Source organism: Salminus brasiliensis, chromosome 19 (assembly GCF_030463535.1).
Source record: "Salminus brasiliensis chromosome 19, fSalBra1.hap2, whole genome shotgun sequence".
In the NCBI taxonomy this organism is placed as follows: Eukaryota; Metazoa; Chordata; class Actinopteri; order Characiformes; family Bryconidae; genus Salminus; species Salminus brasiliensis.
In genome coordinates this window covers 7433445-7459668 of record NC_132896.1, presented here as the reverse complement: position 1 = coordinate 7459668, position 26224 = coordinate 7433445, and the positions used below count along the sequence as shown (strand labels likewise).

The 26224-nt window shown below is 41.6% G+C and overlaps 1 protein-coding gene across 5 annotated transcripts in view; it reads left to right on the top strand.

Annotated features, from left to right (window-relative positions):
- Positions 1-288: 288 nt before the first annotated feature.
- erc1a (ELKS/RAB6-interacting/CAST family member 1a) overlaps positions 289-26224 on the top strand; it is a 38804-nt gene continuing 12868 nt past the window's right edge. For 3 of the 5 annotated variants that reach the window (XR_011977892.1, XR_011977891.1, XM_072663353.1), the window contains exons 1-13: positions 289-525; positions 1447-2328; positions 15335-15712; positions 17335-17409; positions 18788-18943; positions 19044-19211; positions 20504-20671; positions 20765-20902; positions 21076-21216; positions 22933-23073; positions 23742-23935; positions 24583-24594; positions 25092-25179. Coding sequence is in view for 1 of the 5 variants with exons in the window: in XM_072663353.1 (XP_072519454.1) it covers positions 1642-2328; positions 15335-15712; positions 17335-17409; positions 18788-18943; positions 19044-19211; positions 20504-20671; positions 20765-20902; positions 21076-21216; positions 22933-23073; positions 23742-23935; positions 24583-24594; positions 25092-25179 (2346 nt within the window). In the remaining 4 variants the exon portion in view is untranslated. The remainder of the gene's footprint in view (positions 526-1446; positions 2329-15334; positions 15713-17334; positions 17410-18787; positions 18944-19043; positions 19212-20503; positions 20672-20764; positions 20903-21075; positions 21217-22932; positions 23074-23741; positions 23936-24582; positions 24595-25091; positions 25180-26224) is intronic. The other 2 variants (XR_011977894.1, XR_011977893.1) reach the window with 2 other exon arrangements.

The window sequence follows — 26224 nt, the reverse complement described above, 5'->3', positions numbered from 1 at the left end:
AATCTGTAAATAATATTGTTATTGCTTTTTACTTCTATTATTTATTTTGTAGATATATTGGTTATTATATACACACATTATATTATTATTATAATATTATATAGTTTTAGTGCATATATATATATATATATATACACTAATAATATCTATCTATCTATTCTGTCTCTGTCTCTCTCTCTCACTACATACACAGTAAAGTTGAATCTATCTTATCCATCTATCTCTAATCCTCTGTGAACGGCTCCTCTCCAGCATGGCGTCTAGAGCTGCGCGGCCACGAGCCTCGGGAGCGCGCAAGGCTGCGTGGGCGTGACGTCACCGAAGTCCTCCAGCCCTGGCAAAGGGATGCTGGTAATGTCTGCAAATGAAAAAAATGCTAAAGCAGTATAGAGGAAAACAGGCGGGCGTCAATTCCCCTCTCTCTGTTTCGTCTTCTTCGTTTTTCCATTAAAAAAAGGACCGGATTTGGACGGACAGCCGCACGCGCTGCTTGGTTTTGGAGAAAAGGAATAAAAGCCACAGATGGTAATTCGATTTTTTTCCTTGCACGAATCCTTGTGAGAAGAAATGAGGATGAATGAAATGACCGTGTGTCTCACCTCGAGGGGAATCACGTCGAGCGGTCATTGCTGTTTGATTACGCTCGAGCTGCTTAAAACAAGAGGAGTGTGTGAGAGAGCAGTGCAATGGTGGAGAAGGGCAGGGGGGATGCTCGCCGAACCGTTGCAGCTAGGCTGTCTGCCTTCAGTGCAAGGCGCAATAAAGGCGAGATCTGGCAGTAGAGGTTGAGCTAAATAAAAAAATGTCACTGACCCACCTCATGGGCCGTTTAAAAGAGGACAGACTGGAATTGTAAGCAGAGAAATGCTGACCTGTGCTGATAACGCTGGATGTTAAATGCTGTTGGACCTTGGAGTGTGAATACTTGCATACTTGGTGTGTGAATAATGGTGTAACCCCACCTTTTCTTCTCTTCATAGCCTCCACTTGGTGGTCTGTGGATGTATGTTAAAGGGGTGTAAAATGGAGCAAAAACGATGTTGGTTTAAAATAAACTGATGTTGGTATTTATAGACTGTTGAATAACTGTTTAAAGGAGGGGTTGCTGTTAATAGGATGCTGCTGATAACGGCAGCATGAGGTTCAGTGGTAAAATCAGTCCAGGCCTAATACATAGTATGTATTAACTGTAATAACACTGTAATAACTGTTATAGCAATAGGGTTTAGCAGCCCATATTTATGAAGTCATTCTCCGATCAGAGGACGACTGCCAGCTGGAGCACAGGTGCGGGATCCTTTTTTTCCCTGTGACCCACATGACAGTATGTGACCCGTGTCCTTTGAGAGAGAGATGCTGCCAAGTCAAACCACGAATCTCTGGAGATAACTAATGGCATTTTGTCATACTAAGCCTGTGCCTTTTCCCCTTTTCTTTATTGTGCAGGTCACAATAGGTGGTCCACGCTAGCCTCGGAAAGTCACGGACAACTCGCCCTATCCCTGGCGAAGATCCTAGTGCGAAGAGTGAAAGCAAGAGGCACGCCTTTACATCAGTTGAGGATGACGGTTTGTTAATGTCAGCTGGGCTGTGTGTCGTGTTATCGGTCTCTGCTCGCTCTGCTGCTCGAAGCCTGTCAAAATGTACGGCAGCTCCCGCTCGGTGAGCAAAATGGATGGCAATCACGGCAGCAGCCGGGCCAATCAAAGCAACTCGGGCCGCTCTCCGAGGCTGCCTCGCTCGCCCCGCATGGGCCACCGCCGCACCAACAGCATGGGGGGCAGTGGTGGTGGGCCTGGAGGCTCTGGAGGCAAGACCCTCTCCATGGAGAACATCCAGTCCCTCAACGCTGCCTACGCCACGTCCGGGCCCATGTACATGAGTGACAACGAGGTGGCCCTCGCCACTTCATCCGACATCCCCAAGAGTGGAGCGGCCACTGGACGTTTCGGAGGCAGCATCCCCTACGGCGTGCGTGGGACGGTCATGGGCAGCACTCCGGACATGGCCATGGTGCCGGCGGTGTCCACCGACTCCATGGGCTTCGGCAGCGAGCTCCACACTGCCTCCACCGTTCCACACTCACTGCGCCAAGCTCGGGACAACACCATCATGGAACTCCAGGCTCAGCTGAAGGAGGTGCTGAGGGAGAACGAGCTCTTGCGCAAGGAGGTGGAGGTGAAGGAGAGCAAGCTCAGCTCCTCCATGAGCTCCATCAAGACCTTCTGGAGCCCTGAGCTGAAAAAAGAGAGAGCGCTTCGCAAGGACGAGGCCTCAAAGGTGGCCGTGTGGAAGGAGCAGTACCGTGCGGTTCAGGAGGAGACTCAGGTGGGGATACTCAGAGAAATGTATGTGTGTGTGTGTGTGTTACATAGGTTATTATCACATGTAGATATTCATAGTATAGACAGGTAGTTCCAATGTTTGCATAAGGTTGGGCACCCTTGGCCTTGGGGTAAATGAGAAGATAATAAGAGTTTTCAGCTCTGGATAGCTAAGAGTTGTCAGTTGTGGAGGTCACGATGAGATCTGGAAGATCACCTCCCCCCCCATGTGACTGAAAAGGGTGGTCCACCATTCTACTGTGCAGCATTGCTTTCACGAACATAACCCTTGTAGAAGAATCATACCGTCAGACAGTCAGGAAACCCTAACTGTCACAAAGCTTAGCGTTTGAAGTATGCTATCGAACATCTAGACAAGCCAGGTGAGGTTTGGAAGCAAGAGCTTTGGACTGATGAAGTCAAAGTAGAACCTCTTTGGCCATTTGGAGTAAAAAAGGAAGGAAGGCATTTCATGATAAGAAAACCTTGCCAACTGTGATGCACAACTTGATGGGACAGTGGTATTGGCATATAAATCATTCATATGGAACATATAAATATTACATCTACAGACTATATATATATATATATATATATATATATATATACAGTGAGTCCAAGAAGTATTTGATCCCTTGCTGATTTTCTTCGTTGGCCCACTAATAAAGACATGATCATTCTATACTTTTAATGGTAGATGTATTCTTACATGGAGAGACAGAATATTAAAAAGAAAATCCAGAAAATAAATCTAAGGAATATATATTAATTGATTTGTATTTCATGGAGTGAAATAAGTATTTGATCCCTTAGTATTCATTAGCAGTTCTGGCTTTTACAGACCAGTTAGACACTCCCAATCAACTTGTTACCTGACCTGAAGCCACCTGTTCTCACTAATCACTTGTGTGAAAAACACCTGTCCACAGAATCAGACAGATCACACAGATTTCAAGTCTCCAACATGGGTAAAACCAAAGAGCTGTCACAGGACCTCAGAGTCAGAATTGTTGACCTTCACAAAGCTGGAATGGGCTACAAAAAGATTAGTAAGGTGTTGGATGTGAAAGTAACAACTATTGGTGCAATTATCAGAAAGTTTAAAGAGTATAACATGACAATCAACAGACCTCGGCCCGGTGCTCCAAAGAAGATTTCGCCTCGTGGGGTGGCAATGATGCTGAGAACAGTCAGAAATCGTCCTGCAACCACTCGGCAGGAGTTAGCAAATGACCTGAAGGCAGCTGGGACCACAGTTTGCAAGGAAACAATTGGCAACACTTTGCGCAACAATGGATTCACATCCTGCAGTGCCCGAAAGGTACCCCTGCTGAAGAGAGCACATGTGGAGGCGCGCCTCAAGTATGCCAATGATCATTTGAAAGATGAACCAAGTTATTGGGAGAAGGTTTTGTGGTCAGACGAGACCAAAATTGAACTTTTTGGCCTCAACTCCACCCGCCATGTGTGGAGGAAGAAAAATGCTGCCTATGACCCCAAGAACACTGTGCCCACCGTCAAGCATGGAGGTGGAAGCATAATGTTTTGGGGGTGTTTCTCTGCCAAGGGTACAGGGCTACTTCACCGCATCACTGGGAAGATGGATGGAGCCATGTACCGCACAATCCTGAGGGACAACCTCCTCCCCTCTGCCAGGGATCTGAAAATGGGCCGTGGTTGGGTCTTCCAACATGATAACGACCCTAAACATACAGCAAAGGCAACAAAGGATTGGCTCAAGAAAAATCACATTAAGGTCATGGAGTGGCCCAGCCAGTCGCCAGACCTCAATCCGATCGAAAATCTATGGAGGGAGCTGAAGGTCAGAGTTGCCAAGCGACAGCCCACCAACCTTCATGATTTAGAGAGGATCTGCAAAGAAGAGTGGGCCAAAATTCCCCCTGGTGTGTGTGCTAAACTTGTGGTTAACTACAACAAACGTCTCACCGCTGTGCTTGCAAACAAAGGCTTTGCCACTAAGTATTGAGTGTGTTTGGCAAGAGGGATCAAATACTTATTTTCCTCATTGAAATACAAATTAATTAAAATATATTCTTTAAAATTATATTCTGGATTTTTGTCTTGATATTCTGTCTCTCCATGTTAGAATATATCTACCATTAAAAGTGCAGAAGGATAGTGTCTTTATTAGTGGGCAAACAAAGAAAATCAGCAAGGGATCAAATACTTCTTGGACTCACTGTATATATATATATATATATGTAATAATATTGTAATATTAATATATATATTAAAAAGTATTCCAGAAAGTACCTTTTATAAGAAACGGCGAAGGTGTTTTAATTTATTCATTTCAGGTCATTTTAAAGAATTTCTTTTGGTGTATTCATCATATAATCATCACATAATTCAAGAGAAATCAAGAATACATGCTTTCCAATAAGATACATGTTTTTGTGATAGGGTTGACTGATAGGTAATTTAGCTGATAGAATTTGCAGATATTAAAGGTTCAGCTGATTTATTGGCATGAGCAGAATTTGCACCGACAGTGTCAGAATATTGTCATATTTTTCAGTGTAACACATTAAACACAGAACATACTCTTTTCTAGATTCATTGTAAATATGTAGTCTAAAGCAGTGTTCTCCAGACCCTTCTGATTTTTCCACTTTGTGAGGAATTTTCAGGATGGACTGTGTGGATTCTATTTTCCACTGGCCGGATAATGCACACGGCAGTCAGATAGATAATTCTCCTGATATGAAACTGAATATTGTCTCCAAATCATCATTATAGTGGAGAGAATGTATTACTGGAACAGCAGAGATGTCTTTACTATCTGATAGATCAGTGGTTAGGCTAGATGTTAGGAGTAGTTGAGCACTGGAGGGATTCTCTGCGAATTTGCTTAAAACACACTGGATATTATATGGAGGGAATATTAATGAACTAAAACATGAAATTCTGTCACTAACTAATGAGGCCAAAACAATGATCATTTAGCTATATTTCCCATTATAATAAGAACAATTATCTCTTTTATTAGTATTTTTTAAAACCTAGCACTACTAGTGTCAGAATACACTAAATGTCCAGAAGTGGCACCTATAGCTGACACAGATGTACAAAGTCCTAGTTGAGAACTATTGCCAATAGAATAGGACTCTCTGGAGCAAATGAACATGAACCTACTGGCATGGGTCAGGCATGGGTAGTAGAAAATATAGAGAAACAGTTACTCCAAACTGTTTTAATGTCTTAGTTCATTAATATTCTCTCCATATAATATCCAGTGTGTTTTATGCAAATTTGCAGGGCTCAACTACCCCTAGCAGCTAGCCTAACCACTAAATTATCAGAAAGCTGTTCCAGTAATACAGTCTCTCCAATATAATGATGATTATAAATAATATTGATAAGAAATTGTATGTATGTTTATGTAAGTTATAAAAAGGAATAATGCAACAATTAATGCTATAATATAATATAATATAATAAAATATACTATTATATTATATTATATTATATTATATTATATTATATTATATTATAATAATTGTACCATATTGCCCTGCTTTATTAATGCCAGTTTAAAGTTTTTACCTTTTTGAAGTTGTTATTATGAGTGGATTATTGTATATTTAATCATTTTCACTGTATAAGTTTAGTATACAGTTTATGCACCACATATATCAGAACATATCTGACATGTTTAAAAACTGACTATTGTATTTATGAATCAGTAGTCAACACTATTTACTAATGTTTAACTAAGCTACCAAAGACTGGGATCACTTTCATGGAAAATCATTTGGTCTCATCTGAATTTATAGCCCCTTAAAATCAATATCTTTGACGAACATTTCCTGTTGATTGGGCCTACAGTGTGTGTGTGTGTGTGTGTGCTGACATGAGAGGACGTCTGTATTTATTGTAGGGAGAATGGGAGAGAAATGGTTCAGGCTGGTAAAGATGTTTCTAGGTCAGTTGGGTCTTTTGCTCAGTTTGATTGTGTTTCCATGTGCTCGCATTTATTGTGCAAAATCTTTATGCCTAATTCGTGACAAGCGTGAGGGCGTGTGAAATGTGTAGCTCCTTTGCATTAGGATGCAGTAAGATGTGGTTTTTGTGATCCTCTTACGGGCTCTAATTGTGGCTCAGAGATTAAAGCCTGTATTAGTTTAATGGCTACATAAGCCATCATATATATCCTGTGCTGGTTCTAACCATGGAGACATGAACACGGAGGTGTGCTTAGAGGGAATTACGTTTCGATGGCTAGGAAATTGAGTTCTGTACAGATTTGTGTTTACAAGATTGGGGAAAGAATGAGGTGTAAAATGGTATCCTTGTCACGAGGTTTAGAAAAAGGACGCTGATATTCTGTTGTTGCTGTTGTGGTAAAATGGTAAAACGGGAAAAAATACTGTAGTGAAGCTTTAATAAGGCCAAAACATAATTTCCTCCGATTTCAGATTTGAATTCACTGTGTTACCTTATAAAGTGGAGCTTGCTGAAAGCCGTCGGTGGCAATCAGGGCCGATGAATGAATGTGAACAGCTGACCTTGCTTTATGCCAGAACTTTCTCGGTATGTCTTTACTGTGAGCCTGTTTATATGTCAACCTTTTCGGTCATGACGTTTCGCATGACGTTAAGTGATTCTGTCTCAGGAAAATATTTGGATTTGTGAAAAAGCCTCCTAGAAATGTCCTTCTGGACTCTTTCCTATAACATTGCACCACAGAATATCATAAACAAATGGAGTTGACAGGCCCATCGTTGCTAATGAGCTAAAAAATGGTTGAATTGATTTGCGCATTTCAGCAGATAAAGGTTTATGATCTCACAGGAGTCAGCTCGGCACACTGAACTGCAGTGCACTGCCAGCTACTCCACACAGTTTACACAACTGCAGGTCATTTTATTCACAATAAAGTTCAAAATTCAGCTGCGTTTGTCTTTGTCACATCACGAGTCCCCGTCATTAGCAAAGGCATCAAGCTCTGCATGGATCCGGTCGGATCAGGAGAAGATCCAGATGTTTGTGGACACCCCTTTGAATGAATGCATTCAGCTACTTTAAGCTGCCTCCACTGCTGAGACAGACGTGCAAATGCACACACACAGCTTGTGTAATCCCTGTAGAGAGGTACCACCAGTAGAATAAAGCAGATCAATCTGGAGCACATAAACATGAACCTATTGGCACCAGGCCTAATGCCTAATGGGTGTGGGCTAGAGGGGTATAAAGTCCCCCAGCATTGAGCTGTGGAATTCTCTGGAATGATGGTTGGTGCTCCATCCAGTACTTTTGGGATGAGTTGGGGAGCTGAGGATGAGGTGGAGGGGTGATCATCCAACATCCTGATCTCACTAATGCTCTTATCACTGAATGCAATCAGATCCTCACAGCAATTCTCCAAAATCTAGTAGAAAGCCTTCTTCCTGGGACAGTAGAGACAGTTACTCCAACAAATGCAGGATACACTCTTTTCATTACCCTTGATTCTGGAAGAAACCAGAAATGAGCAGGTGTCCCAATACTTTTGTTCAAATAGTGTATATGAAAATAAACAAGATATAAAGACAATTATAGTGAAGAAATTCTAGTCAAAGAAATTCTAATATTCTGATAAAGAAATGGATACAAATAAGACCAGTGTGCAGAAGTGTGTGTGTGTGTTTGTGTGTGTGTTTTCAATACTATGCATGTGTATTGCAATTACGAATCTTGTTTCACATACGTACGTGCCAAAGCTCATACTTATACGTTTAGAAAATTAGCATTACAAAGACTATACTGTGCAACATATACAGTACAAAAGTGTGCACAGGGTTGAGGCACCTGTGAAAATTAGAATGAAAAGCCCCTCATCTGGGCATTAAGTGTTGATTTACTCTGTAAACATTTTTATTACAATTAATACTAATACCATTCTTACAGAAAGTGGTGGTGGTTCTCCATCACTGTGTTCATCATTAGAACATCTCCAAAGTTCTCCTCTCTCATGGAGTCTAGTACTATTTAGAGTTCTCCTCAGATCAACACCTGGTTTGGTGGTAAATCAGGGATTAATGATTTCAAACTAAGAAAGTCTTACAGTAAAAATGTTCTTATTGCTGAGAGAAATGTTTTGAAATAGTAGAATTAGGTGCCTCAAACTTTCTGTACAAAATTTCTGTACAGTCCTTATAGCCAAGTCTGTTCGCTTGGCGGGCAGTTATTTTCAGTCACATAAGACCAGGCTTCTGTCTGTCTAAATGGGGAAAGACCAAAATACTCAAAACTTAAGGTCAAATGACTTATTAAAAAGCATATTATATATATATAAAAAAAACTCATCAATAGTTTGTAGCGTTCGGCTTAATATTGCACAAAAAACACAATCTGGCTAACGCACTTTCTCAGATCTCCACATCGAGGGGGGCTTTCCCCCATAGCACACTGACCTTCCTCTGCCTGCGGCTTAACCAGCAAACTGATTGGCTCTCTTTGCTAAAGTGGGGGACTTTATTCGCAGACAGACGCCATGTGCATATTTTAACAAGTGGCCGGTCTCCTCATTTATACTGTCTGTGCTCACTTTCAAATTTGAGGCCTTGACCTCTTGGTTAACACATCACCTTCACCACTTGCTGCCTAATGTATCCACCCCTTCACAGGTGCTATTGGAACCAGTGTATCCTAATAGTGCTCCTATAGTACGCTCTGATATCACTGATATAGGGTCTAATTTGTTGAAGGAGACAGCTGGACATGTTGTTGAAAGGCTTGAACGTGTTCCTCCATGTGAGCTGCTTTTATAACTCTGATGCAGATGCACTTTATTTTTATGAGGACATAATGATCAGAGATGCGAGCCGTATTTTCACTTCATTCTGCAGACGTTCTGTTTAGGTGATTGTCTGAGTTGTTTTGAAACCTAAGACCACTGTTTGACAGAATATGCCAAATTAAAAAAATTGACTTGGGCCTGAACTCTCCTCTGCTGTGAAATGACGGTAATGGGCCGGCCCTAAAATGGCCATTTTACTCCCGCTGAGTTTTAGCTGGCTGATGAGCTGATGCTTGAAGAGCTGCCCACACAACACTGTGTCCGAATGTGTCCGAATGTCTCGGTGAGCGATGCGTCCTTGCACTCCTTTCCTGCTAATTGAAGATGGCCGTTTGCAGATTCTTCAGCTGTGCTTCCTGGACGCCTGTCGGGTTAATTAGCCTCGCAATGAGATGGGGCTTTCGTGGCTGTGATGTTGCCATAATCCCCCCCTCCCCACACACACACACACACACACACACACACACACACACATCTCCACCCACCCCACACTTCCACTGCAGTACACAGACCCCTGTCATTTTAGCGATTAGTCTCAAACTGTGCTTCACAGCAACATGCCTGTCTTTGTCACACACTGAGATGAAGGGGTGTAGCGCACTGAGCTAATGATGGCTGTGTAATTCAGTGTAATAGGTATTGTCATGCTGCTGATGCTGCTCACTTGTGGTTAAAATCAGTCAGAGAGTGTTCAGGGACGTTATAGAGGACCATTGATGAGTAGCATGCGGTATTTGGTAACATTTGGCAAATAGCAATGTGCTTACTTAAGCTTAATTAGACCTTATATCCTCCAACTGAGTGGGTATGTGATTAAGTAATTGCTTAATAACTGCTGTTTAACTTTGGGTTTAGCTGCTCTTGAGAATGCTGCGAATGCTCTTATCTGAATGCAGGAGGATATAAAAGATGAAGCAGAGAAGCAGCCGGTTTGGAGACACGTTATGTGGCCGGGTGTGTTATTTTTGCACACACACAGCCCACCGATATGTCAAGCATGTGATGACATTTCCAGGAAATATTTATAATAGGGGATATCTATCTGTGGATAATGGCTCAGTACTCAGGCTGTGACTATGGGCTGTATTAGTAATATAGAAATCTGATATATTGGTGGTTTAGAGGGCCCATGTAATATAAAATTCCAGATTTCATCATTTTTTTGATGTAGTATGTGATATGAGTTTTAAACATACCATTCACCCCACATGATACATTCTGACATAATAAGTCCCCACCCATTCACACTTCTGTAAAGTTCTTACATGTGTCTATGGCTGATTCTCAATCTGTGCTCGTGTTCCTGTGTTCTTGTAAAACGTCTTCAGTTGCAGCCCAGGTACTGCTCCATTTAGAAGTTCACATCTAGCCCAGTACAGTCCGAACGCCCGGATGTGTTCTTAATCCGCCCGTGTTGTCGAGGATGCACCAAGACATGACTTGTGTGGACTTGGCACAGCCAAGTCAGTTCTTCCAAGTACACCAGGCCAAACTTGACGTACTTGGTGAATTATGAATCTCCCCCATCCCACAGTCTGGATGCCTTTTGAGTGAGGCAGGATGCAAGGCAGTGGGGTTGGGGGGTATCCACCTTGGTTCACACTGTCATACCTGTATAGTATTGCTGTAGTGTGTGGTATTACCAAGGCCAGGGGGTAGTGTAGGCATCCTGTGGTGATGGTTCTGAGGCACACTTGCTAAGATAGCCTTGTCTAGCTAGCTTGGCTTCAGATCAGACAGCCCAGAGCAGCTGCTGTTGACTGGCTAACTAACGTGAGCATTGCCGGCCCGCTAGGCTTAGACGAGTTAGCTAGCTAGCAGGCCAAACACCACAGTACAGGCCGAGTAACACAGTACAGCTAACTGAGGCTCAAATCACACATGTTTAGAGGATAAATCCTCATGCCCGAGAGCACAAAGTGTTTTCTACTGTTTTCAGGCACATTCAGTAGACTATCCATACATCCGAGTTTGCTTGCTGTCCCGTTAATTCGAAATCAGCATGCCGCTACACTCACAGTTACGGTGGGCTTGATTTTTTCTCACCTGTTTCAGTGGGCTCCCACAGCGGCCCCACCCTGTACCACCCCAACCCAACTAGGCAGGCAGTCAGACAACAGAGGATATTGACTTACATCTGTCTTTAAGGCACAGTAACCATTCATTTTAGGGGATAAAGAGAAGTTGGAAAAATTTGAAGAGGTATAAGAAGAAAAAGGAAATTCCTGTGATTTATTTTTAACTTGGGAAGATAAAATTCAAGGCAAATGTAGAAAATGTGTATTTTATTAAATATTGATAACTTTAAAACAAGGCCAAAGAATACAATAATTAAATATAAATTAACCGAACAGTAATAATGTCCTGAACGACTGATTAACAAGCCATGTAGAACCTTTTTCAGATTCCAGAAATACTTAGTTAAAAAAAAAAATGCTAGGGTCACTATAGCTTTTTAAATGGGAGCTAAATTTGATTAATGTCTGGTCTGAAAATTGTGTAATCAAGTTTAATGGCTTAATCATGCCATTCTTATTATTCTCATTCCTATTAAGACCTTTATATTATTATTATATTATTATTTTATTTATTATTTTATATTATATTATATTAAGGTTTTTTTTTATGTAGACAGGCCTGGCCAGACAGCAACCTCTTCGTGTGGATTGGGATGAAATCAGAAGCGTGTTGTAAATAAAGCCGAGTTTCCAGATGGCCCACATGGGGGCTCCATCCTCCCTCCTCTCTGCATCACTACACTACAGACATCTCGCATCTGCCACCACCACCACCACCTATGCCTGCCTGGCTGCTGGGAAAAGGAAAACACACTGTTCTCAGATATATTTCCTCATTCAGAGCAAGAGGGAAGAAGGGAAGTCAGGGATGAAGAAACATACACATGCCACACACACCTAAAAATAAAGGTGCTAAAAAAGACCCCTGTAGCCGTGTTTGTAAAATAGATGTATGAGTGTGAAGAAGCTTTCACAGGCTTAAAGGTTGTTTATTTGCCTATTTTGAAAGGTTGATCTCACTCACACTTCTCTATTGCAGACGTGTTTTTATGGAACCAAAAGTCGTTCTTCTATGCTGTTTTGTAGCACCTTTATTTTTTTAAGAGTGTACAGTCTCTTTGGGTGTGTACTGTACATGTGTATGACGAACTGAGTCAGTGTCAGATAAACCATTGTTCAACTTCCTAACATCTGCTTTGTAGAAGATCACAGTAGAGCTGCACAATGTTGGGGAAAAAACAGACATTACAATATATATTATTTCTGCAAAATTTATTGTGAAATTAGAAAATACCAGAATTTCACCAGGCGTCACAATGCCACTGTTCAAACATGTGATGATAGTAATAATGTCCTCTGTTTATCCAAGGTTGGAGTAAAATGAATGACTGGGCAGATCTGTTATGGAGAAATGAGAACAGTGTGAATTTTCCTGTTGTATCAAACTTGACATCTATTTATTTGCCATCAATTTTATGGTATTTAGCAGACGCTCTCATCCAGAGTGACTTATAAGGTTAGTATTATTAAGGTAGTATTAGCGGGCCAAGGTAGGCTTGCCCAAGCGCAGTGTTGTTCACTCACCCAGACCGGGAATCGAACCCCAGTCTCCCACATAGCTCACTGGCATGCGCACACTGCTGCATACACACATTGTGATGATGATGCTGAAACCATATAATGTGTTGCCCCTAATTACAAGTCACACTGGTTATCAGCTTTTTCAGCTTTTTAGAAAAGTAAAATTATGATTTATAGAGTTTCCTACAGTTCTGAACACTTAGTAACATAATTAGGGATGTGCTGATCACACAGTATCAGTATCAATCCAAAAGTGGCCACTACCATACCACTATCACGTGAATGCTGGTATTCTAGGCTTCAGTATTGTCACACTCCCGGTTTGCCTCCTGTCTCACTTGATGCACAGGACTACAGTTCCCATGATGCTTCACGGACTTCCGCAACAGTCACAAGCCCTCAGTCGACCAATCAGGACCTGTTTACCTGTTTACTGTTCTTTTGTATTTAAAACATCTGAGTTTGTTTTAGCATTTGTGAAGTATTGCTGGCGTTTATCGTAAGCATGCAGAGCGTTATTTCCTTGCTTCTACTACCGTGTATCCGACCTGTTTACTGTCTAACGTTTTCTTCTTTTTGACTTGCCCTCTTGCTTAGATGTTTGAACTAGTTTGCATATGGCTTGACCCCCTTTGACTACACTCTTGTTTAACCCAGGTATCTGACTGCCCTGCTGGTTTTGCTGGACTGTATCATTGCCTGTGTCTGTGGATTATCCGCCGTTCATGAAAGTTTCCTTTATTTACATCTGCGAGCGTCTGGTTCGTCAAGCCTCAGACATCAGACAGATCCACATATTATAACATGCAGCAATACTGACCGTATCTAACCATACCTTCATAGTCCTTACAAACAAAACATGGTCAAATTTGTACAAATATCTAATTGCAGTTAATATTTCCATCTCAAATTCAGACATATTTAAGAAGCCTAGATTAAGTAGTCAGTGGAATTTTTAGGCAAATTAACTTTTCTTAAAATATCAAAAAAATCACGCAAAAGTGGTGTGGGAGAGGGAACATTTCGGTATCGGATTGCTGTCTGTATTGGCAGATACTTAAAGTTGTGGTATCAGTATGAGACATTAAAAAGTGGTATCGTGCCACCCCTCTAAAACCCCCCCCCCAAAAACAATGCAATTGTATATGATTCAAAATCCAAAAAAGAGAGGGACTGCTGGGTAAGCTTCCCATCATTCCACCATTAGTATATTCAGTGTGCTTTCAGTTAATTAGCTCTTCTTATTCAGCCGTTTTTCTCTTTACACACAAGTTATTATGCTGCTTTCTCTTCCCCTCGAGCTAAATGTGAGATTTGAGTGCATTAGACATGTTTTTGCCATCCTAACTGTGATTGTGTTTGTGCTCCAGTTTGCAGTTCAGCCTGTGCTGCTGTAATAAATGTGAACAGTTGGTTATTGGCAGCCTTAGGAGTCTTTGGCAAACTAGCACACAACCATCAAAACCCTTATGAAAGAGCTGTTTTCCTCATTTCAAAGCTGAATACTCATTTGAATGTGGTTGTTGTTGTTCTCAATAGGATTATACATCTGAATGAGGTTTACTTTTTCACATTTAAAGAGACGTTATTGGTGCTCTCTGCTGGTGTGATAAATCTGTAGTACCTTAAGATTGATTCCACAGTTGCGGTACCATTTAACCAGGGCTAAAACAAACGTAACTTCATTTTCAAAGCCATTTTTCACAATTTATAAGAAAACATGCATTTAACAATAAAAAAAATTAAAACCACCTCATTTTGACATAACAGGGTTTAATATGGTAAGTTTCCACACTCAAGCCATGAGGTGGTTAACCCTTTGAACCCCAGACTTGGGCAGTGGTGGCTCAGTGGTCAGAGCTCCGGGCTATTGATGACAGGGTTGTGGGTTTGATACCTGGGCTCGGCAAGCTGCCACTGTTGGGCTCTTGAGCAAAGCTCTTCACCCTCTCTGCTCCCCGGATGCTGAAGTTGGCTGCCCACCATGCAGATACATGCACCTTTACTTATTATTCAGTCCTGAATAACTGTTGTAAATATTTGGTAACAGGTAAGTTTGGCAAGTGATGAAATGTGGCCTACAGGGTTTTGAGGGTTACAGACATTCTAATTGACTTAATTTTACTAATGTAAATGAATTCAGTTGTATGGAGACGACACAGAAGAGTTCTACTCAGAAACTGTGAGCTGTTAACCAGTTAGCAACATGCCATGCTAAGCTTAGATTAATTAAGCTGCGTCCCAGCTGAGTACTACACACCAATACTATAAGGTGTAGATTATATACCAACCTTAATAGCACACGTTTGGCAGGTTAGTATGCAAAATATTAACATACTAACCTACTAACAGAAGGTGATGAAATGATGTTATGGCAACATACATTACTGCAAGCTGTGCTTCAATCGTTATCCATCATACATAACTTTTTTGCCCAGACTAGCTAGCATTAACCAAACACAGGCACAGTGCACCTCAGGGTCTCGATCATGGTGATACCCTTGCAGGTTTGTTCAGCTGGGATTGATGCCCTGTGCTCTCCATTCGCAAACTCTTGCTCCAATCCCCTTCACATTCACCAATCTCTCCTCCTGTCTTGTCCACTATAGCACCTGCAGACCACGGTGCAGGCCCTGCAGGCCGAGCTGCGCATCCAGCGGGACCTGAACCAGCTGCTTCAACCACCCGGCGAGCCGCTGGCGTGTGAGCCGGGCGAGGAGCAGGAGCGGCAGGCACGGGAGCTGTTCCTGCTGCGCCGCACCCTGGAGGAGATGGAACTGCGGCTGGAGACCCAGCGGCAGACGCTGGTCGCCCGGGACGACTCTGTCAAGAAGCTGCTGGAGATGCTGCACAGCAAAGGTCCGTCAACCAAGGCCAGCGAGGAGGACCACGAGCTCACCTGCCGCCTGGCTGACGCAGAGATGCACGCGCATCACCTGGAGAACCTGCTGGAGCAGCGCGATAAGGAGATGGTGGCTTTGCGAGAAGTAAGCATTTGGGTTACCAACTTAACCAGAACAGCTTCCAGAGTCCTTTCTCAGGAAGGACTTAGCTAGTAGGATTCGAGATGACCCTTATTACAGGTATTACAACAGTAACTGCAGTTATACTGCAGTGCATTGCAGTTTAATGCAGTTTCAATGAAGTATGTTATAGACTAAATGAAGTTGTTTATAGTTTGTAGACTGTAAGTGAGTGAGTGAGTGATCAGAACTGCATAATTTATCCAGAACTGTAGTTTTTTTCTAACCAGGGTCCTATTCGATTGGTAAATGGTGTAATCATATCCCATATACATGTAATACCATATACCATGTAGTATTGCAGTTCTGTTAAAAATGCAGTTTCAGTATTGTTTAAATTGTAGTTGTATTTTTAGTTCCTTGTACTAGTAGTTTACCAGTTACTAGTACTTGTAGTTCACCTGCAGTCATTGCAGTATCTGTTATAAAAAAATGCAGCTTTTACTGCATGTTTATGCATTTGTGTTTGACCTTAAAAGAAACTGCAGGTTTATTTGTGAAATATGCACAAAATAATATTTGTAATATTACATTTTCAAATTATTAGATACTGGAATATAAAAATACAGATACGCACTATCACAAGCTTATTATTCATAATACATTTTCCATTTTCGGTTTATTAAAGAATTGAGCATAGAAATACAGTGTTTGAAACTAAAGCAGTGCTTCATAGTGTCTCAATTTAATGTTGTAGCCACAGGTTCCTATGATAGCCCCAAGCTAACATGCTAGCCACAAGCTCACGTGGTCTCACAATGCAGTTAGAATAGAAGAATCTGTCGCTACTGATGTGTTTAGTCTGTGATCACATGTATTGTGATAAATATTGTGTATCGTAAAAACGTCTGATATAATATTTTTACCAAATCGCCCAGCCCTGAATACAGTTTCTGTTTTCAGAAACTATCGTTATAGAAATGCTGTTTTTAATCTTAAAGCAGTGTTTTCCAGTTTCAACCTAAGATGTTAGCCCTAAGCTAACACACTACCATCCAGCTCACATGGTTTCTGTTTATTACAGATTAATAACTTTAATGTTATTAAAAACTAAAGTAGCGCTTCATCTTCATAGTGTCAACGTTTTGAGCTAGAACCTATTATTTGTAGCTAAAACTCATGGGTTACTATCATCAGGCTCACATGGTATCCACATGGTATTTACAACACCGTTACCATTTTCTGTTTATTACAGAACTGAATGTTATTCAAAGTTTACATTGTATTAAAAAAAGGAACTAAAGCAGTTTCTAACCCACAGCATGTCCTGGACCTACAGGTCTAAACCTGCTCCTGACTCTCAAGATGTGTTCATGCATGCTTATCATATAACACACATGACCCCTGTTATCCTGTGATAGTTGCTGTAAAACAAACAAAAGTAAATGCACACTACAAACAGATTGCAGGGGATTGTTTGCTCTTACGCTGCTTCGCGCTGTTCATGACTCTAGCTGAGCAATAGAACGTTGAGCCAAATCCGAAGCACAGGCACAGTTCCCCCTGAAGGTTTGATGACACATCTGAAAGCTCTATTTCTGGCTGTGGTGTGAACAAAGTGCCAAGCATGTGCCTTTTTATTCCAGGAGCTGCATCGCCGCCTTGAAGGGACACCAGAGTCTACAAAAACCAAAGCTCTGCAAACCGTCATAGAGATGAAGGTACACACAGCCTGCCAGGAGCATATGCCTATCGTAACTTTCTGCAGCGTTAACTAAGAATTAATCATTTAGTGAAAGAACTGTTAAAGGTATTTAACGGGTATTAAATAAATGGTTGGGTTGTTCTGATTGTTTGTAAACAACCCTGATATTATAAAAATGAAATTTGGGTGAAATTGAATGATTTTGGTTATATTGTATTTATAAAGGTTTAGATATAGACAGGGTTGGGTGGTATCAAAAGTTATGTAATTATGTTATGTCATCAAGGTGCAAATTGCAATTACAGTTAAATTAATTACAAATACATTACATTTAATGAAATTAAATTAGAGATACAAATATATTTAAATTAAATTCCTTTTAAATAACTAATTAAATTAGAGTTAAAGAAATATACAATATGTAATATTGTAATATGTAAAAATATAGATAAACAAACTGCAGATCAATTAAATTATAGTTAAATAAAAAGACCAGATCAGAAAACTAAAATAAAAATAATTACTAGCAGGATTACATCCAAATATCTGTGGACACCCCTTCTAATGAATGCATTCAGCTACGTTGAGTTGCACCCACTGCTGACACAGATGTGCTGACACAGCTTGTGTAGTCCCTGTAGATAAGGACTGCCAATAGAATAGGACTCTCTGGAGCAGAAAAACATGAGCCTATTGGCATCATGCCTAATGCCAGGTATGGGCTAGAGGGCTAAAACACCCCCCAGCTTTGAGCTGTGGAGCAGTGGAACTGTGTTCTCTGGAATGATGGGTGGTGCATCATCCAATATGTTTTTGGATGAGTTGAGGGGAGTTGGGATTAGAGGTGAGGTGGTGATCATCCAACATCCTGACCTCACTCTTGTGGCTCTCTCTCTCTGCAACAATTCAAAAACATTCCCAAACCTAGTAGAAAGTCTTCTTCCCTGGACAGTAGAGACAGTTACTCCAACAACAGCAGGAGAAACTCTTTGTTATTATTCTTGATTGCAGAAGAAACAATGAATGAGCAGGTGTCCCAATACTTTTGCTTATATAGTGTACAGTTAAACTCTTTAGTTTACCATCTTTAATGATAATTATGTCCCTCTCATTAATGATATAGATTTGAGTTTTTAACTTCTTTAATTTCCTATTATTCTGAAGAAGAAGTGACAGTTTGAACTGAACATGCATGAACAGTACAAGGCAAGTAATTTAAAAGTAATGGAAATAATTTAGACTGTAATGTAACAGGTAACCAGTAATGTACCAAAGTGTGTTTTTAAAGTAACCCTCTGAACCCCTGGATTACATAGATAGCGATTAGTTACAGTCACAGTAATGTCCGTCCTCCAAGAGTGAACATCCACTGACTCTTCTGTTTGTATCTATAGGACTCCCAGATCGGCTCTCTGGAGCGGGGTCTGAGGGAGCTGGAGGATCAGGTCATGATGCTGCGTTCCAGTAGCATGCTCAGCTGCGAGGAGCGACAAGAGGAGGTCAAACAAATGGAAGTCTACCGCAACCACACCAAGTTCATGAAGAACAAGGTAATGTGTAGCTCCTGTCTGAAATCTTTAGAAATCTAGCAGCCCTGTATGGAACACAGCAGTGGTGGATATGCTTTTACACTCATTTTCTCCGATTCAGATGGACCAGGTGAAGCAGGACCTGTCCAGGAAGGACACCCAGCTTCTCGGCCTGCAGACCAAACTGGAGACCCTGACCAACCAGTTCTCTGATAGCAAACAGCACATTGAGGTGCTGAAAGAGTCCCTGACTGCCAAAGAGCAGCGTGCTGCCATCCTACAGACAGAGGTAGGAACCTGCTCCAGTGCATGGTTTGCATCTAGTGCCGAGGCTTTAAAAGGCTTTAGACAGCCGAGAAAGCTTTTGTTTGCTCGAGAGAAAAAACAAAATGCAAATGGTTTGTTTACTTATTTTCAATCCTGTCCTTATGGAAGCCCAGTAATACTGCGGAAACCATCCCAAGCAACTGTCTTGGTTGATCAGTGCTTCATTAATTAAATCAGGGGAGCTGCTGCTGGTGCTATTTAACAAATTTATGTGGTGGCTGGAGGTTTCAATGAGAAACCTGCACCCAAACCTTTTTTCGAGCCTTTTTTGCAACATCTACTACTTTTTTTAATTATTAGAAAATATGTATTACTTTTAACTGCATTGATATTTGGATTTGGCTTTCCCCAATTTCCCCAGTTCCCACCCACTTGCTAGGGCTGCATCCCAAAATGCTACCAGTGCTGAGAGGGTGAAAGCTAGGATGTGCTTCCTCCGTGTCACATATAGCTCCATAGCATCTTAAATGTCCCTATGTCACACCAGCAATCTGTAAATGTCACTAATGCAACATCATTGATCAGCGGAGCATGCTTGGATGAGAACACTAACAGCAGTTCTGTTACGTCAGTTAAGCTGAGTGACGGGGAAAGGGAGGGCCATCAGGATGCTCTCCTGGCCATTGATGGCTGGGGCATCATCAGCAATTGAAGCTGTGATCTCCTGATGACAGGGTCAGCAGTTAAATGGTTGTGCCACTGGCGAGTATCATGATGCATCCGTCTGCATTAATTTAGGAATGTTATCATTTATTATTAGAATGTTAAATCAACCCTGCACTGGACATTCCTGCCTTGCGTCCAGTGATTCTGGGTAGGTTCTGGACCCACTGCGACAAAAAGAAGCAGAGGTCATTTAAAGCCTTTGTCCCCAAATGAGCAGATTATTTTTAAATGTAAAGAAGCTTGATATATATATTGTTACTCCACTATAATTAGTATGAATAGCTGTAATATATAGATATAAATATGTAAAGTAGGTTATCAAGGCACATTTAGTTATTTACTCTTTATTTATTATTTTTAAAACTCTATGTGACATAATAAATAAAACAATAATTTGTCACATAAAGTTGCCACATGTATATTAAAATCAAATTCTGTTGAAATTTTAAGATTTTATCATCATTTTTGTTCATTTTTGTTAATTGGAATAATGTGAGCTCATAAATTAAAACCCTTTACACTTACTCAGGTATTTTGACGGGTCTTTGTCAGCTCTTCTTCAGTCTTATGAATAATGTCCTCCCTCAGGTGGATGCGCTGAGGTTGCGTCTCGAGGAGAAGGAGACGCTGCTGAATAAGAAGAGCAAGCAGATCCAAGACATGTCAGAAGAGAAAAGCACACTCAATGGAGAGATCCATGACCTCAAGGACATGCTGGACGTCAAAGAGCGCAAAATCAACGTGCTACAGAAAAAGGTTTGACATGATTTAGTATGTGAATGAGGAATGTGTAATGGCTCATTCTGCTACTTAGCACTGTGTGTGAGGATTGTGTATGTGATGTTCCAGATTGAGAACCTCCAGGAACAGCTGAGAGACAAAGAGAAGCAGATGGGCAGCCTGAGGGAACGAGTGAAATCTCTGCAGACCGACACCTCTAACACAGACACAGTTCTTACGACCCTGGAGGACTCACTAGCTGAGAAGGTGAGATCCGCAAGCAGAGAGTGCACCTGAAAAAAGCTGAATTCACAAATAAGGGGTGTCTACAAATTGTGGATGATCTGCCAGACCCTTGTAACCCCCCACCCCTCCAGTTCATGAGAGTCACAAATAAAACCGTTCAGACTTCATAATAGTCTTTCTGCTGTGTGTTACAGGAGCGCATCATTGAACGTCTGAAAGAGCAGCGTGACCGTGAGGAGAGGGAGAAGGCAGAGGAGCTGGACAGCAGCAAGAAGGAGCTGAAGGAGCTCAAGGAAAAAGTGAGCTTACTGCAGGGAGACCTCTCAGAGCGAGAGGTGAGAATTACGTGCCATAGAGACAGTTTATACAGACACAGAATAAGCCTATAGACTAAGGCTAGTCCTGGACTTTCAGATGTTTGGGCACCCCTGGCCAATTTACATGTGCAGAGGTTTGAACAAAGTTGGATAGTGTTGGAACTTAATTGACTCTTTAGTACTGGTTAGTCAGGATTAAAAAATTTAGACTGACACCTAAACCTTGTTCTAATACTTAACAACCACTGACTCGTATAAGCACCTGTCTGAGGTTTGGGAAAATTAAGCTAATTGATCCCTACAAAGCAGAGAAGGGCTATAAAAAAGACTTCCAGCGCTTCCAGCTCCCAATTTCCACTGTCTGAAATGTCATTAAGACATGGCAGTTAAGAGAAACTGTGGATTTCTAGGCCAGATCAGGATAACTAAGATAACTCACAGATAGAATCACTCATCTTTTGGCCATCAAGGCAAAGCAACCCCCCCACATAACAGCAAAGACGTGCAGGAAGGTTTAGCTGACACAGGAGCGGTGGTGCACTGTTCTACTGTGCAGCATTTCGTTGCACAAGCAGGAAATCCGCATAAAAGAGTCAAGGAAAAACTACCTACGACCTCATCATCATGTGTTTATCTTACATTTATGCTCTTGATAAGACACATTCCTCGTAAGTGTAACATATTAGGTGATTCTGATTCTGATCACAGAAGTCTGGAAAGCTCCAGAGAAGTGTTTTGGACTGATGAAGGTTCAGTTGCCGAACTCTCTGGCCACAATTATAAAAAAGGAGCACAAAGGGAGTACTTAACTTTGTGCACAGGCACACTCTTCTATACAGTACTGGAAAATGGTTCTTTTAGTCATCAGTAATTTCTAATTTTACCCAGTTTTCTACCCACTTTGGAGGGCCAGTTACCCAGACCCCATTCATGTGAACACCCCCATCACTAGCAATGCCCCCAACACTAGGAAGGTAAAGACTAGCACATGTCTCCTCCAACACATGTGAAGCCAGCTAACAGACGCCTGTGCTGACTAACATCACACTAGGAGTGATGTGGGGAGGAAGTGCCATCAACCCACCACAGCACAGTGTTCCAACTGTGCTCTCTTGGACTCCAGCTGCTGATGGCAAGCAGAATGACCCAGCTTTTGGAGCCTCAGGAAAAGGGTTCTTTGCCTGGTAACAATAGTGTAGATGGTAGAAAAGGAAGCTGAAGCCAAATCATGTCAAATTAAATGTATTTTTATTTTCATGTAAAAAAATCCTTTGCCTAAACTAAAATATCTATAAACTTTCTCAAAATAAAGCAGAGAAAATCTGCCTAAATGTGAAAAACCCAAAATGTGATGCCTTCATTTGTGATATTAGCAGCATAGCACTCAGTGACAGTGTAAGGAATGCAGTCATGCTATTATAAAAACCATTGCTTCAGTCACTGCATGGGCCTGCCAAACCTTGTCCAAACAGATTACCCACGATGGGCCGACATAAAGTGCTGTGGCTCTTGAATGTGCACTTAGTGGTAGTTTTGTGCTAAGGGTAATGGGTTCTTGGACACATAAGAACATAAAAGCTGGTGTTTTGGACAAGCCTTAACAGACTAAACCTAAAGGAGATTCCCCATTAGAACTTCTTTTTAGATTTTAGATTAGACTTGCATGAAAACCTGAAAGGACTTTGAATCTCAGTTCATGTTCTTCTGTGCTCTGAACGTTGACTGTTATTTCAGACTTCTCTGTTGGACCTCAAGGAGCATGCATCATCGCTAGCCTCATCTGGGCTAAAGAAAGACTCCAAACTGAAGACTCTGGAGATTGCCCTTGAGCAGAGGAGGGAAGAGTGCTCTAAGCTGGAGAGTCAGCTGAAGAGGGTGAGATAGAGAGAGAGAGAGAGAGAGAGAGAGAGAAAGAGTGACTGAACATCGTTAGTCACAGAGTAATCAGAAGACCACAAGCATATACACTATATGTCCAAATGTTTGTGGACACCTCTTCTAAGGAATTTTAAGTTGCACCCATTGCTCACACAGATGTACAAATTCATACACACACTCTAAAGCTGACAAACATGACACTGTTGGCACCATGCCCAGTCTCTGGTGTGGGCTAGAGGGGCATAAAGTCCCCCCAGCATTGAGCCATGGAGCAGCAATCGCATCCTTGCAGCAATGCTCCAAAATGTAGGCAAAAGCCTTCCCTGGGCAGTAGAAACAGTTACTCCAACAAAAGCAGGATACACTCTTTTTTTAATACCATTGATTTCAGAAGACACAACAAATGAGGTGTCCCAATACTTTTGTCCATATAGTAAAGATACTGTTAGCGCCCACATCCTAAAGCATAGGGTTTAGTAACTATGGGAAACGACTCACAGTAATGAAGGTACACTCTTAAAATGAAAGGTGCTTCGAATGGTTCCACTTTTGGTTCTATGAGGAACCATGTTTGTAGTAGACATGTATAAAGAGTGTGAAGAACCTTCAGAAGAACCCCTTGGATCCTTGTAAACATACCGTTAATACCTGAATTAATCATTTAGGCCCAAAGTGCAGCGGTGGAAGCGCAGGCCAACTCCGAGCTCTCGGACCGCATCTCCTCGCTGGAGGCTGATGTGGCCAGGCACAGAGAGGAGTCTGGGAAGGCCCAGGCTGAAGTAGACCGCCTGCTGGACATCCTGCGCCAGATGGAGAATGAGAAGAACGATAAGGACAGGAAAATCAATGAGCTGGAGAGGTCAGCTGTCTTTGAGTCTGCTTTTATTCAGCTGGTGTTGACATTCCTGTTAAATGTCGCCGTCCAAACATTTTCATGCCTTCGTCTGCTTGAACCACGGTGTGAAAGCGTCATTACTGTCAGAAAGCCTTATCTGTCTTTTCTGTTGAATGGTGTTGCTGTTTTGTGAGTTTCGCTTGAACATAGGGCTGGGCGATATGGTCAAAATATTGTGTCATGATATTTAAAGAGATTTTCACGATACACGATATTGCTCAGGATAGAGGTGATCGCAGACGAAATGCATCTGAAGTGATAGATTTTTAAAAACTACCATCCAAACTCTCTCCCATATATTTAGTATAGTGATTTTTATTGAAATGTGCTGCACTTTCCAATCAATCCAGACTAATTACACTGTTTATAATGAAACATGCAGCTGATCTGTGTTATTTAAGCACTGATATCCTCAATATGCTTAAAAAAGTTTGTCCACAATTTACTTATTGTGTATCACAATAAGTAAATTGATCATCATGCGATAAAATATTGTCATATTGCCCAGCTCTACTTGAACATCACTTTTAAGTTCTTGCTCTCGCTGAGTGGCTGAATCTCTGCTTTTGTCTCCCTTCTCTTCACTTTTTCACCTGAAATTCTGCACCTAGTGTGGCTTCAAGGTTAGTAGACACCGTACATGTACATATTAACAGCCTACATTCATTGCTCAGAGCCCCAGTTCCATCTTTTAATCCTGTTTACCAATAGCATGCTTGTAAAAAGACCATGGGAAACTTGAACAATGGGAAACTTAACTGGAGTTCTTTGTTGCAGGCAGATTTTTGCAATTTAGGTCTAACGCTCCAACACGAGGAAATTATTATCTGAGTGATTAGTTTTTATGACATTTAAAAATCTGAAAAGTTCTGGTCCAGGTCAGCAGTGCTGTAATGTTGGAAACCCCGAACTGAGCTGCACATCCCAAAGGCTTTGCATCGTTGATGATTGCTATTATGCAGAGAGAGCATTCAAAGCATTCAGAGCTCTTCTCCATAGCGATGGTCGTCTGATCGACATTCTCTGAGGCTTTTGGAAAGTGCAGCAGTGGTGGGGAAAGCCTACCGGGCCCCCCAGTGCGTGGCCACGTAAGCCATTGCTCTGTGCCTTGCTGTTGCAGGCAGATGAAGGAGCAGGGGAAGAAGCCCTCCACAAAGCACAGAGAGCCGACTGGGAAGGGCCGAAACACCAGCGACGTCCCGCAACAGGTAAGAATGAGCAGCCCGGAGAACACAAGCAGCGACCATCAGGGCTGAATTCGAAATGGCTATGGAGAGAACAGATAAACAGGTGGACAGATAGAAAGAAAGAGACAGACAGATCTGTCAGCTGAACATTATTCATCCCCAAAGCACCCCCAAAAACACAAATAAATAATTATGCAAATAGGCATTTGGTATATTTGATAAAGAGATGCTTAATATACACACAGTAGGGGTGTAATGGTATAAAAAAAAGTCATGGTTCGCTTCCTACCACGGTTTAGACCTTACAGTGTGGTAAAAGGGGGGGGGGGACTATATAAAGGTTTTTCTCTACATTTAATTTGAATAGACAGTCGTGCAAGTTACAGTTCCATTTAGTGATGTATAGCGTGCACCCCCCTGAGTTAATACAGTCTGTAGTATATTAATTAAACAGTAAAGTGTAAACATAACATGTTCAACATGTAAATAATTGGATTAATGTGATATTTCAAACTACCTGTTTTACTTAGCATTACAGATGTCTTCAGTATTATAATTAGTCATTCAGCCTGTTTAGACTGAGAAAACTACCACCACGCTGAACCTGACCCGAGAAAGCAAATGAGAGAGCTGTCTGAAGAGATCAGAAAAAGCAATCATGGACAGCCATGTTAACGCTTAAGGCTGTAAGACCATCTCCGATCAGCTTGATGTTTCTGTGACTACAGCTGCAAATATTATTAAGAACTTTAAAGTCCATAGGGTTGTAGCCAACCTCCCCGGATGTGGCCGCAGGAGGAAAATCAACCCCAGATTGAACAGAAGGTTAGTGTGAATGGTAGATAAAGAGCCAAGGAAAACTTTCAAAGAGATGAAAGCCAAACTCTGAGGTCAAGGTACATCAGTGTTTGATCGTACATCTAGCGTTTTTTGAGCATCAGTGGAAAAAAGAGCCTGGAGGACTCCCCGTTTGACAGAAAAGCAGAAAAAGCCAGACTGAAATTTGCTAAAATGCATTAGACAAGCCATGGTGCTACTGGGAGAAAGTCCTTTGGACAGATGAGAC